Source organism: Onychomys torridus, chromosome 1 (assembly GCF_903995425.1).
Source record: "Onychomys torridus chromosome 1, mOncTor1.1, whole genome shotgun sequence".
Lineage (NCBI taxonomy): Eukaryota > Metazoa > Chordata > Mammalia > Rodentia > Cricetidae > Onychomys > Onychomys torridus.
In genome coordinates, this window is record NC_050443.1 from 78,675,862 (window position 1) to 78,689,216 (window position 13,355).

The following is a 13,355-nucleotide window of genomic DNA, read 5'->3' on the forward strand; positions in this document are numbered from 1 at the left end:
AGAGCTATGGAACACGTGGCGATACATAGATAAATAGAAATGGGTTAATTTAAGATGAAAGAGCTGGGGTTGGGGATTTAGCTTAGTGGTAGAGCGCTTGCCTAGCAAGTGCAAGGCCCTGGGTTCAGTCCTCAGCTCAAAAAAAAAAAAAAAAAAAGATGAAAGAGCTAGCTAGCAAGAAGCCTGCGATAGGCCATACAGTTGGTAATTAATATAAGCTACTGAATGCTTATTTTATAAATGGCTACAGGACTAAGGGGCCAGGTGGGACTGGAGAAACTTCTGCTACACAGATCCATTTCTCCACTGGGCTCATTTTTTTTTTTTAATACAAAAAAAAAAAATTATTAGGAGCTGGGGATGTACTCCGCTTGGAAAAATACATATCTACCATACAAAGCCCTGGGTTCGATCCCCGGGAATGTATAAAATGGATGCAGTGGCGCCTACCTGTCATCCCAGCAGCAAGAAAGTGGAGACAAGGGCATCAGAAGGTTAAGGTCATCTTTGGCTACACAGTGAGTGAAAGGCCAGGGTGGGTTACGATAGACCCTGTCTAAAAAAGTTTAAAAAGGAAAGGCGTTATGATTATGGGTGGGAAACTAAAGACATGCAACAGGCCTGAGTGGCGCCTAGCTGGAGGTGGCTGTTTCCTGGGGCCTCAGTAGTGGAGTCCATTTGCTTTACAGGGACATCTCTCTGGTGGAGGATGCGTATCAGATAGGTTGGTTGAGACAGGAAGGGTGGAACTTCCAGTTCCGTGAACCGTGACTTCTCTTGTTTGAGGAAGGGGCCTGCCTGGGTGTTGAACAGACTCTGCCCTAAGCCCCCAAGTCATCCTGAACCGTGTACTTGGCACACCAGCCTCTGAGCAGGTGCAGCTGGCTCTACCTATGAAGGGAATGGGAAAATGCCCCCCACAGGCTCTGGCATTTGAATCCTTGCTCCCCAGTTGATGGTTTCCTTTGAGGAGGTCTGGGAGGTGTGGCCCTGCTGGAGGAAGTAGGCACTATGGATGGGCTTTGAGGTTTCAAAATGCCACACCACACCCAGTGTCCTTTTTCCCCCCCTTTGACACAGGGTCTCTCTACTGAGCCTTGGCTGTCCTGGAACTCACTATGTAGACTAGGCTGGCCTTGAACTCACAGAAATCCACTTGTCTCTTCCTCTTGAGTGCTGGGATCAAAGCACGTGCCACCATGCCCAGCTTACTAGTGTGCTTTTTGCTTTATGCTAACTGTTAGAAGATGTGAGCTCAGCGTCCTGCTCCAGCCACCATGCCTCTGCTCTGCCATCATGGATTCTCAACTCTGGAACCATCAGCCAAAGTCAACTCTCCCTTTAGTTGTCTTGGTCGTGGTGCTTTATCGTAGCAACAGGGAAGTATAGTCCAGCCTCCAAGTGTAGCATGAGTCCTTTACTCTGTTTCCTGGGCCACAGCTCTAGTCCAAACCACTGCAGCACCGGGACACTGTACCAAGGGGGCATGAGACCTCTGCTCTTGCCTTGTCTCACGTCAGCCCCATCCAGCACAGTGCAGCACAACCTTGGGAAATGTAAAACTGGACTGTTACCTGCATGCCAGGTATGTCCAGCCTCTCAACATTAGGACACAACATTGTCATCTACAAAGTTCACACACCAGAAATGCACGTCTAATCACACAAAAATCTTATCATGGTTTAAGGAAGTTTATGCTTTTGTGTTGGGCAACATTCATGGGTATTTCTGGCTGCATGTAGCCCATGGGCCAAAGGTTAGCCACAGCGAAGCCCTAAAGCCTTTCTTTAAATTGGCTTCCTGAGCACCCCACCCCTAATTAGGAGACCTGTGTGATCTGGCTGCTGCCTGCCTTACCTGTACCCACTCCTCTTGTTTACCAAACCCAGACACACCCTCCTGGTTCCTTGCTGGTCCTTCAGAGGTCACTGGCTTCTTGGTGCAGGTTTCTGCCCAAAGGTCACCTCTTGGGTGACCTTATCTAAGAACTTTAGTTCCAACCACTGGGTTTTGTTTCCTTCATCACACTTATCACTAAAACGACATTGTTGACAGGGAGGTCTCCTGACCACTTTTACAGTTTTATTAATTTTGATTACTGAGTGAATACTAAGTGCTTTCCGTAGGCCTGACAGATAAAAAGAAAGTGTCCCCTTTACCCCCACCCCACCCCCACCATTCTAGAGCCCTCCCTGGGCTGAAAGCTCTGTCCTATTTGCTGCTGACCTGTAAATTCCCCAGAACCACAACTGGCACAATAAACAGTCATTCAATAAACAGTAAGCCGAATTCTGGCCCTGCTCTGTGTCAGCATCCCTTGGAGGAACACTGGAGAAAGGGAGCTTAGGGGCCAAGGTCAAGAGCAGGCTGTGGATTTGGGCTAGCTACTTAGTTTCTCTAAGCACCAGTTGGCTCATTCATTCCGGAAAAGGCAACAGAAGATCTAGCTCACAGGTCTGCAAGCACCAAGTAGCACCAGGCACCCCCGCCCCCTCGTGGGGTTTGTAGAAGGGATGCAGGCATGCACTTGACATCCTGCATGTCGACGCCACCATTTTCCAGTCTGTTCAGTGTCCCTCAGTGTTTAGAGCCTTGCTTTCCAAAGCCAGTCCACGAAGCAGTCTGTGGGGGTGGGGGCTACCTGGAAGCATCTGGTGCGTCTTTCTGAACTGCTTGTTTTACTGGGAAGTAATCTAAAACACTGTTTGTTATAGTAACATAACCACAGATACTTATAGAGTAGGATGAAGAATTTGCCCGAATGCTTTGAGAATTAGCACTGGGCAGTGTATTGATAGCCTCTGGCTTGGAGGAAGTCTATGTGGAGAGAACAAGACCAGGCCTATCCATTGGTTAAGGGCCTTTTGGGCTCCCAAAGTGAGCTTCCTGCTATCAACAGAGGACTCAATTCTGTTCCTTTCAAGATCCCCCACTCCTGTAGAAGGAACAGGTAGCTTTCTGTTCTGCCCTGGTTTGGGCAAGGGAAGATCCCAGGGGTGAAGAAAAGCCAGGTGAAAGTTCCAGACCTTAATCCATTTTCTCCTAGCTCTTATCATTGCCCAGATGTGGACCACCCTGCCTGCCCATTAGCCTCTACCCACCCCTCCCCAATCTGGACATAATTATAGTCATTATCCTAGGATATTATTACCAACTCTATAAACAGCACACTCTGTGTAAACAGCATAGGTAACTGCTTCTGCACGTAATTACAGGAGATGTTTCCAGAGCCGCAATTGTATCCAAGTAAATGATAGCTTCCTTTCTTATCATTAATACTCCGATATTAGGGACCTATCAGGGTCAATTAGTCAAACCCCAGCAGTGAGGTGGCGAGAAAGACCTCACATTCTCCCACTGTCTGCAGAGCAAGAAGGTACCCCTCAAGATCCCTGCTCGGAGAAAACGGGTTAAAACCCAGAACCCTTCCCTACCCCTCCTTAGCGTTTGGGTTCCACCCTCTCACCCCTCACCTGCTGCTTCTACAGTAGTAGGAACTTGAGGAAAGTCAAGATTTCCAAGGATACCAAGAAAGCTGCAGACAGTAGGCTCTGCTGGACACTACTGTATGCAGGTGCCTGCCCACAAGAACAAGTGAGTCCCTTCAACCTGTGGATAGGTCACCTGCTGGTTTTAAGACCTAGCCCATACACATGAAATGGGCTCTGAGATGGCTGGAGTCCAGAGTCACCATTGCAGGCTATCAATGATAATGCTACCGGCCACCAACGGGTCGGCTCTCTGTCCCTTCCTTATCTCCAGTTCTCACTGCTTCCTCTTTCGGCCTGCCCCTCCCGTACCCTTTCCACTCCCATCAGCTCTCCAGAGTTGCTGTCCGCTGCCCGCCCCCACCCCTTCTTCCTGTCCGGGTTGTGCTGTTGGGTGGTATCTCTCCAGAAGGGCGGGGGCGGGGAGGGTGGAGCAAGGGCGAAGGCCTGGCTAGGCTTCTGGAATCTCTTGCTGTCTTCACGCAGGGGCGCCGCTGTGGCTGGGCCTCCGAGTCTGCGGATTTTCCGCTTTCATCTACCCGGGGACACAAAGGCCAACCCTGGCGTGCGCGGGAGACGCGCTCGCAACCAAGGCTGTGCGCACACACGCACAACTGTACAAAGACGTGCACACCTCTGCATACACACACCACACAGACACACAGACACACAGACACACAGACACACAGACACACACAGACACACACACACACAGACACACACACACACACACACACACTTTCCCGACAGGCTCGCGCGCGCAGCCGTGCACACTGACTCGCACTGGCACGCGCTCTTGTGCACGCGCTCTCGTGGACCAGCCGCGGTCGGCCGCCCAGCCTTTACTCTCTGGGCGCGCACACGCAGAGCCGCGCACGGAGCCACACACACACGCGCGCTCACACCCGCACGCTCCACGCCCCTGGCGGCGGCCGGGGCGCTGCGCTGCTCGAGCGACGGGCGGGGACGCGGGCGGGGGCGGCGGCGGCGACAGGAGAGGAGGCGGAGCGGGGTAGCCGGGAGCGGGCTGGCCTGCGCTCCTCCTGGCGGCCGGGAATTTTCCAGCCTGGGCGCTGACGCCGCGGACCTCCCTGCGGCCGCCGCGGACCATGGGCGACAAAGGGACACGGTGAGTGCGGGTGGCTGCCCTGCCTCGCGCGCGCGTGGGGACGACCTGGGCGAGGGCACGGGCGGAGGTTCCAATCAGCGTCACCCGGGATCTGGCACTCTGTTCTCCACCCAAGTCTCTTGTGTGGTCGCTAGCCAGAACCATGTGTAAGGACCGAGGCAGCCAGGGTGGGCCACCCCCACTGGCTCACGGCTCCTTGGTGAGACGAGCTCTCACACATCCTGCACTGGCTGGCAGATTCGAGGACGCTCCGGGGCGGGCTGACACACTACACACATGCTCATGAACACAGGAGCACCCTCCTGCTGGCACACACTGACAGCACTGCCACACTTCGCATTTGTGGCACGACGACGTCACACACGTTCTCTCTCGCGCGCGCACACACACTCGTCTGTCAACACATTCTTGCTGACAGTCCTGTTAGCATACACAGGTCCCACTAGAACATGCACCGGCTGTAACACACCCTCATGTTGCTGCACACATGTGGACATACACCAACACACATATCCTGTCACTTGGATGCTGCAAAGCCCGCTCTGGCTGGGGCACGCAGTCTGTCAACCCTCAATGACGCGACACCGACATGACATGATGTAGCCACATGTCTTAGAGACACACCAGCGTTAACCACACTGCACATCAGAAAATGCCTGCGGGGCCTGACGTTCCACACTCCCCCCACCCCACTGGGGGGAGGGAGGGTTGGGTATACTCACTCCTGACTCCCCATGGCAGGACTGGAAACACAGGTCACAGAGTGGAGGTTTGTCTGGGGCCTGGAAAGAAAGGCAGGTCCCTTTCACATGGCCTCCTTCCCCTCTGACCTCCAAAGCATAGCTGGGAGCTACAAGCTGAGGGAAGTGGGGGAACTGTTTTGGAGAGCCTCCCTTGAAAGGAGAGGTTAGGCCCTCGGAATGGAAGTAGGGGGTAGGGGTGGGGCAGGGGAGCTCTTGGGGTCAGCCTTACGACCTAAACCAACCCTGGACAAGCTTCTACCATTTCACCCTCCTGGCCCCTGAAAGTCTCACCGCCGTCCTGCCTGGCTTCTCCTCTAGCCTTCTTGCACCTGCTGTTTTCCATTGCTTCCCTTACCACTCTTACCTTTGTGTCCTTCTCTCTGCCTTTACCCCCTTTCTTCCAGTATTTATTAAGCCCCTGTTGTATACTCAAAATAGCATAGGGGATATGAGATGATCAGAGAAGAAACATCCCTGTTGTCACATGTTGGGACCCTTAAACAAATAGATTTTTCGATCACTGCTAGCTGACACTCTTAGCAGTGTGTGAAAGGGACTCCAGAGGCAGAAACTGAGGCACTGAGGTAACTCAGACCCCTCATGTTTAGAAGCTGCTTCCCACCAGCCTCTCTACAGAGGCTCTTCCAGGAGGTTAATTTTCCTTTTCTGGTTTCCCCAAAGAGGAACCAGAGGATGAGAAATGTCTCTTGGCTTGCTTAAAGGTCAGGAGGGGGCAGAGGCCAGAACTCACTGTGTCTGTGGCTCTCCTTGGGTCACTGGGCACTGTGTGGACCCCAGGTGTGAGGACTAGCAGGGTCCCCGCACTGTGCAGAGGCATGGCCTTGGGAGACTGCAGAGGGTCATGAAGTATTTGCATTCACCTTGAGGCCCAGCCCCTAGCAGCTGGCTGCCCAACACTGTGACCCAGGCCTCTCTCGGTCCTTGGAGGAAGGATGTGAGACTCTCTCTTCAGCCACATCCATCTCTCCATGCAAACCCTCCCGACCTGTGAGGTCAGGCTTTGCTCTGGCAGGGCATAGCAGGGAGTCAGCGGCCATCCCTTCTCCTTTGTTCTGCTGTGCTGCTGGTGACCAGGGTGACTCAGCCCTGCTGGGCCTCTCTGTAACTAGGGGAGAATTGTCACATGCCTCCCTGCTAGCGTGAATTGTCACAGGATGAGGACACTGTGGGCTGTTGGACACCTGTTGGAGAACCTGTCTGAGGCCAGAGCTTTGCCCTTGATTCCTTCTGCTCTGCTTCTAACTCAAGGGCAAGCCTAGTATTCCCATCTGGAAATTGGAGCAATGAGACTTTGGTTATCATGGTTCCCATGAGCTTACTGCGTTCACTGGTCTGACTAGATAAACTCCACCTGTCCCCACCTGTCCTCCCTGCACGCCCCCCCCCCCATCCTCTAGAACTTCAAATTCTGACACTCCCTTTTTAGACCTAGCTGGATAAGAAAGGCAAAATCACAGCGACATTGACCATTGTGTTCCATTAGCTGTGAGACTTTACTTTGTGAATTGGAAAGGACATTGCAAACACCCAACACTCAGGCTCTGGAGTCTTCATGACTATCCATCTGTCTCAAACTTCACCTACAGAGGAAGTGATAATGAACATTAATCAAAACTGTCACTATCCTCTGGGAACCCCCTGGGTTGAGAGAGAGGAGTAACAGGGCAGGAACATGCTAGTTCCAAGATGGAGCCCCAACAGGGGTCCCAGGAGCACAGGTCCAGTCATTTAACAAGTGGCTTCTTGGTACCCTGGGGCTGGAGTTTCCAAAGGTGAACCCCCAGAAGATCCATCCCCAGGTGTGTGTGATGCAGGACCCAGCACTGTGGCCGGTGGAAGAGGTGTGCGTGTGCGTGTGCGTGTGTGTGTGTGTGTGTGTGTGTGTGTGTGTGTGTGTGTGTATGTATATGTGTGTGTGTGTGTGTGTGTGTGTGTCCCCGCCCCAGGGCTCTGGGCTGCATGTGGCCTGAAGCTGCCCCGGTTAGTCAGAACTGCTGAGATTTACCTAGAAGCCTGAGGAGGTTGAGGAAGGGATCTGGAGCACCCTACCAGGCCTGGAGATGTGAAAGGTGACTTGCAGCCTAGGGGTGGGTTCCAAGAGGTGAACACTGGCCTGTCATCCCCAGCCTGGGACTGTCAGGCTACAGGGACAGCATTTTTCTCCCAACATCAGGGTCAGCTGAAAGGAAAGGGTGGGGTGATGGAGGGGCAGGCATGAATCTTCCTCTTAGACCAGGAGCAGGGGGTGGGGGGGGGGGGGTGGGGGAGGAGGGGAGGAGCGGGCCAAGAGGTAGAGACACTCTAGGAAGAAGCTTCAGAACTAAGGCTGTGGGGAGGATGGGGCTGATCAACAGCATATGGACAAGGAAGTGGGGCCTAGAAAACTAGATGGTTGATTGGACCTTTGCTGCCTGTCTGGTGTTAGAATTATGTTCTTAGTGGCTGGGAAGATGGCTCCAGAAAGGTCTGCTGCTTAAGCATGAGGCCTTCCTTGAGTTTGGATCTCCAGAACCCATAAAAAAGCTAGGCATGGTGGTCTCTAACCCCAGTACTGGGAGTTGAGGCGGGGGGGCGTCAGGAGGGGAAGGGCTGTGGAGACAGGCATGTTGCTGGAGCTCTCTGGCCAGCCAGCCTAGCGCCCAGGTTTAGCAAGAGACTCCATCTCAAAACAGGGTGGAGAGTGTCTGAGGAAAATACCAGATATGAACTTCTGGCCTTTACATACATGCACATACATGCACATCAGCACATCTACAAGAAGCATGTGCATAATCTCCCTGTATTCCTCCCACAGTTAACATAGAAATTGCTGTTCCCATTTTAAAGATATGGAAATAAACTAGGAGAGAGGAAGCTTGTCTACCACCATTCAGCCAGCTAGCATCTGAACAGAGGTCTCTGTGTCCATCAGGTCCTCTCTGCTACTGGATTCTCAAAGGGAAAGGGGCTTGTCCTATCCACAGCTGGCCTTTCAACTGCCCCCAGCTGGTCCTACTAACTCGAAAAGTGACCTGAGGGATCATCTTGAGGCAGCAGGAGGGATAAAGTGGAATTTCCTTTGCTGCAGATGCTGATAAACTTTCCCCCAGTATGTCCCCCTACTCAGCCCCAGGGAGGGAGGGTGGCTGTGATAGGATTTGCAATCACCAGCTCCCTGTGAACCTTGGCTGTCTTTCTTGAGGTGGTTAAGCCCTGGGTGACCCTTCTTGGCTAGAACATAGGGAAGTCCTGTGGCTTTGGCAGGAGTGTTCCTGGGTTGCTTCTGGGCGTGGCGGTGAGCCTGGCCCAGTGTCCCCGATTCCCAGCTGGCCTCCGGGCTGCAGACTCCTTTGATGGCTGGTCTCCTTTCAAGTCTGGACCTCCTGGCCCGAGACTGAAACCTCTAGTTGGCATGGGGTCAGGGGTCCTTAGTTGTGGGCTTGCCTCCTTCAGGGCTGTTCTTTCACACCGGCAGTATTGACTGAAGACAGAAACAGGGAGACTCGGAGTGGCCTCTTGACCTCCACCGGGCTGTCCATTCTACTGCTTGCTGGGGTGACCCGCTGACAGTCTAGCTCAGGGCCGCATGGCATGAGTGGCAGGGGAGCCAGGAGTGGCTGAGGAAGATGAGGGAGGCTTTGACAGGTTCCTCTGGACCTCAGGCTAGGGACAGGGGGCAGGTGGGGACTTGACAGTCTTCTGAGTGGACACTTGGAGGATATAGATGACATTGGTGTCGGGAGAAGGGAGAACGTGACAAGATGGCAGGGACAGCAGAGCCTTGCAGAGAGAGCCCTGGTGTGTGGGGTGGAGAGAATCAGCAGACAGCTGAGGACAGCTGGGGCCTGGAGTCCCAGAAGCAGCAAAGGACAACAGAGGCCAGAGGAGGGGCTGCGGCGAGATCCTCATGTGTAGCCAGGTGGTGGATGGGAGTCTGGGGTTTGGTGGAGTGGTGAGGATGCAGCTGAACACAGGAGACAGAGGAGAAACGGGTAGCCTCTGCTTTTCTATGTGCCTTCCAGACCTCTGGTCACAAAGCACTTCAATCAGGGAGGGCTTCCCGGAGGAATCCAGGTCTTATAGGGTGGAAAAAAGGCACTGTGGTGTGTGAGCTGGCCAGGACAGGCATGCTCCTGGAGTGAGGGTTCTCTGACTCCAGTGGAGGTCTGGAAGAGCTTCCTGGATCAGGTGACCCTGAGCTGGGTGCTGGATCCCAAGGAAGGCCTAGGTGGTAGGAGGGTGCCTTAGACAGAAAGAAGAGCCCATGCTAAGGTGTTGGTGCTAGCTCAGGTGGGGGACTGTGAGGGCTGAGAGAGGTGCCAGCTCTGGCCCGAGGCACTGGAGGAACTGAGTAACATGGCATCATCTGGGGGGGGGGGTGGGGGTTGCTTCCCCATTGGTGAGCTCTTTTTGGTTCTGGCTAAATCTGTGTCTTGTCTGTTAGGCCCACCAGCCTTCAGATCTGGTTCTTGGAAGATGCCTGGCAGTGCTTTTTGAACTAAATTGAACTCTGTCCTCCATGCCCTGCTCTCAGCCCTGGGGCCCCCTAAGTGCTGACGTAAATTCCATCTCTTCCATTAGGGATCCCTCACAACCAAAGCACTGCTTCTCACACTGGGCTGCGTGTCCAGAGAAGGGGATCATAGCTTATTTAGACTGGGAGGTCCCAGGTAGAGGCAGTAGTACTCTACAGACTGGAGGCTGCCTAGCAGACAATGTCCCCACCCCCTGGGGCATGGGGCTGCTGAGGGTGAGTCTCATCACTATATATATATATATATATGCTGGGACAGAACAAGGGTCCTCCTAGCAGATTCTGGGCACTGCCCTGCCATGTACAGGATGGATCCTGTCCCCGGGGGTGGGTGGCTTGATTCCTAGCTTGGGAGTGGAGAATGGGGGTGGGACGGGGTGGCTGTTTTGAGAGGGGAACAAGGGTTCTGTTGTCCAGCCCCTTCTCAGCCTCCCTCCTCAGAGGAGCCCTGGCTGGGTCATCTCTCCGGAGACAGCCTCCTCCTTCCTGGGACTGGCCCATCTCTAGAATTCCCTCAGAGGAACTCCTTGTTCCTGCTCAGGAGACCTGATGCCAGATGAGGCCCTGGGAGGCCAGTCCCCAGAGGCTGGACCTCACAGGTCCCTGGAGGTCTGTGTAATTGAAGTCAATGCTGAAAGGATGGGGCCCCGTCTGGTAAGGTCCCCATAGAGCTTGGGTCCCAGGGAAAGAAAACTGTTGACTAAGGAGCCTCAGCAAATTGGGGGCTGTGGCAGGAGTCAAGACTTCAGTTCCTGAGCTGTGGGGCAGAATGTCCCTTCCATGCTGGCCTGCGGCCTGTGGATTCACAATGGGTCCCCTTGATGCCCCTGCAGGGTTACCCCTCCCGTGTTGCCACCAACAGAAGTGGAAAGGTTTTGGCAAAAGACCAAGGGAGTAGACTGGGATGGCCCATTCTAGGAGCACTCCAGTCCTTGTTGAGTGGTCACTCACTGCTGGGTGACCGAGGACATGAGATTCACCAACTCTGAGCGTCATGTCCCTATACAAGTCAAACGAGCTTGTGTGTGAGGCCCTTCTCTTGTATTCCGATGACTGGCTTTTCTTCTGGGGGCCCAAAATGGGGGATTGGACAGCTGGGGCCTCTGTGACAGACTGGTGAAGCAGAGACTGCTAAGCAAGCGGGTCCAGGGTATAGAGTCCATGGTGATAAGGATCTGGAAGGATGTGCCTCTTGCTGGCTTCTGTTTCATTTAAGGCTTCCTTTAGTAGTGGTCTCCACTCTCTGGTCTCATCTCCGGCCTCCTGGGACATCAAATCAACTAGTCATTGGCAAGTCCCTGAGGCCAGTCGCCTCTGCTAGGCTATTCCCTCCTGAACAGTTTTCCCTCTTCTCTTCAGCTCCCTCATTCCCACCCCAGACATGGTTTCTCTGTGTAGACCAGGTTGTCCTTGAACTCACAGAGATCCGCCTGCCTCTGCCTCCCAAGTGTTGGGATTAAAGGCGTGCACCACCACCGCCTGGCTCCTTCAAGGGTCTTTGTGGATCATCTCCTTCAGGAAGCAGTCTGAATCTCTGTGGTACTCTGGGGGCCTCTTCTAGGCTGGTCTCTCTGACGCTATCAGGTCTACCAGGCATGGGTTAGTTACTCTTGGGAAGAACCAATTTCTGGGTTTCAAATCCCAGCTCTGACGCTCCAACGCTGATTGTCTAACCAATTGTTTAGCTAATTGTTGCTCCCTGTCTGGAAAGCTGGGAGGAGGCTGTCTTGAGGGGTAGGTGAGTTGAAACAGGTCTAGCTCAGAGTCCTGGCACAGTGTCAGGGCTGAAGGTGGCTGTAGAATGCTCTCCCTGGATCGGCCTTCCTTCCCAAGCTGAGCTCCCCCAGGGAGGGAACCGGCTGATTCATTTTTCAGATCCCAAAGGCTCCATCCTTAGTACACAGGGGGTGATTTGGCCCCGCATAATGAATGTCCTTCCCGTTTGACAGGCCCGGATTCCTCCAGGAAGCCCTCCAAAGCTTTCTGATCTCTGTGCTGTCTTCTCCTGCACACACTTAACTCTCTCCCGGCTTGCACTTTGTGATATTCTCAAGCAAGGACTCTGCAAGGGCACCTGGTCCACGTTGCGTTGTCCCTGTGTCTGTGCAGGCCTGGCATGGCCCTGAGCTCCATAAATATTTGCTCAGTGAAAGAAGCTGAATGTGGGCGTTTCAGTGGGAGATGTCCTCAGAGAGGAGAGAGGGATCTCGGAGTAGCGTAGAGCCGCAGGAATTAGATTAGGCTCATGGCCCAGAAGGCAGAGGTCATGGGATGGCCAACTTTCTCTCCATTAAAAAAAACATAGTTTCTGATCATGGAACTTCCTGGCTGGGGTGGGGGGTTGGGAGGTGGGGGGTGGGGGGGGGGGGATGGGGTGGCTGCTGGAGCTGCTGGAGCTGCTGCTGCTGCTGCTCCTCCCTCTCGGTAGCACCGTCCAAACATTTCTCTGCTTGTTCAAATCTCTGGTAGGTACTATGGATTAAACCCACATGTGTGAGGCAAGTACTCTACTGCTGAGCTGTAGCTCCAGCCCTGTTTTTGTTTTTAGGCAGAGTCGTTAGCTCAGGCTAGCCTTCATCTCCCTTATATAGCCAAGGTTGATCTTGAACTTTGGGTCCTCCTGCCTCTACCTTCAGAGTGCTGGGATTACAGGCCTGTGCTTGGTTTATGTGGTGCTGGGGATTAAGCCCAGGGCATCCTTCATACTAGGCAGACACGGAAACACTTCATCAGCTGAGCTGTATCCCAGCCTCAAATCCCACTTCTTAAGTGCCCTGATGTGGAGCCATCTTCCCGACCTTCAAGTGTGGTCTCCTTTTGTCACGGTCATCCTCAGACGTCCCTGAGCCTTTCTCTCTCTGCCTTGGACAGTGGCATTCGAGCAGGGAGTCCCACTTGAGGGCGGACATCTGGGTCTGGCCACAGTACACCAGTGTGGTTTGACCTGGCTTGAGGAGGGGGCTGTGGCTTCCCATGATCTCCCTGGATCAAGGAGCTCTTTATGCAGCTCAAGAGCCTGCCTTGGCTGGCAGAGCCTAGGACTCCCCATTGGCTGCCCAGTGGGCAAGTGCTCAGAACCCACCTCATTATAAGGGACAGAATTCTGGGCACTGGATCCAGCAGGCTGTGGTCAAAATCAGCTAATTAAACCACCCAAGAATGGATGTTTGGCCCAGAGGAGTGTGTAGGGGGGTTGAGGAGGGTGGTGAGGCTGAGAGAGAGTATGAGGCCTGGATGCTGAGAGCTGAGCCTGCAGGCCAGAGCTGGGAAAGGGAAGCAGGAAGCAGGGAGCGGAGCTGGAGAGCAAGGGAAGGGGCAGGTGCAGAGAGGGTGCCATGTGGGCAGAGCACCCGGGTAAAATGGGAGTCCGAACCCCACTTCCTCAGTCTCTCACGTCCTGGCAAGCTGCTCTTCCTCTCTAAGCCTCAGTTTCTCCATGTGTCAAAGACAAGGTGGGAGAG

The 13,355-nt window shown here is 53.8% G+C and overlaps 1 protein-coding gene across 1 annotated transcript in view; it reads left to right on the forward strand.

The window, feature by feature from the left end:
- The first annotated feature begins 4,453 nt into the window (after positions 1–4,453).
- Arrb1 (arrestin beta 1) overlaps positions 4,454–13,355 on the forward strand; it is a 65,516-nt gene continuing 56,614 nt past the window's right edge. Inside the window, exon 1 of the mRNA XM_036186935.1 lies at positions 4,454–4,617. Coding sequence (XP_036042828.1) covers positions 4,598–4,617 — 20 coding nt within the window. The 5' untranslated portion in view covers positions 4,454–4,597. The remainder of the gene's footprint in view (positions 4,618–13,355) is intronic.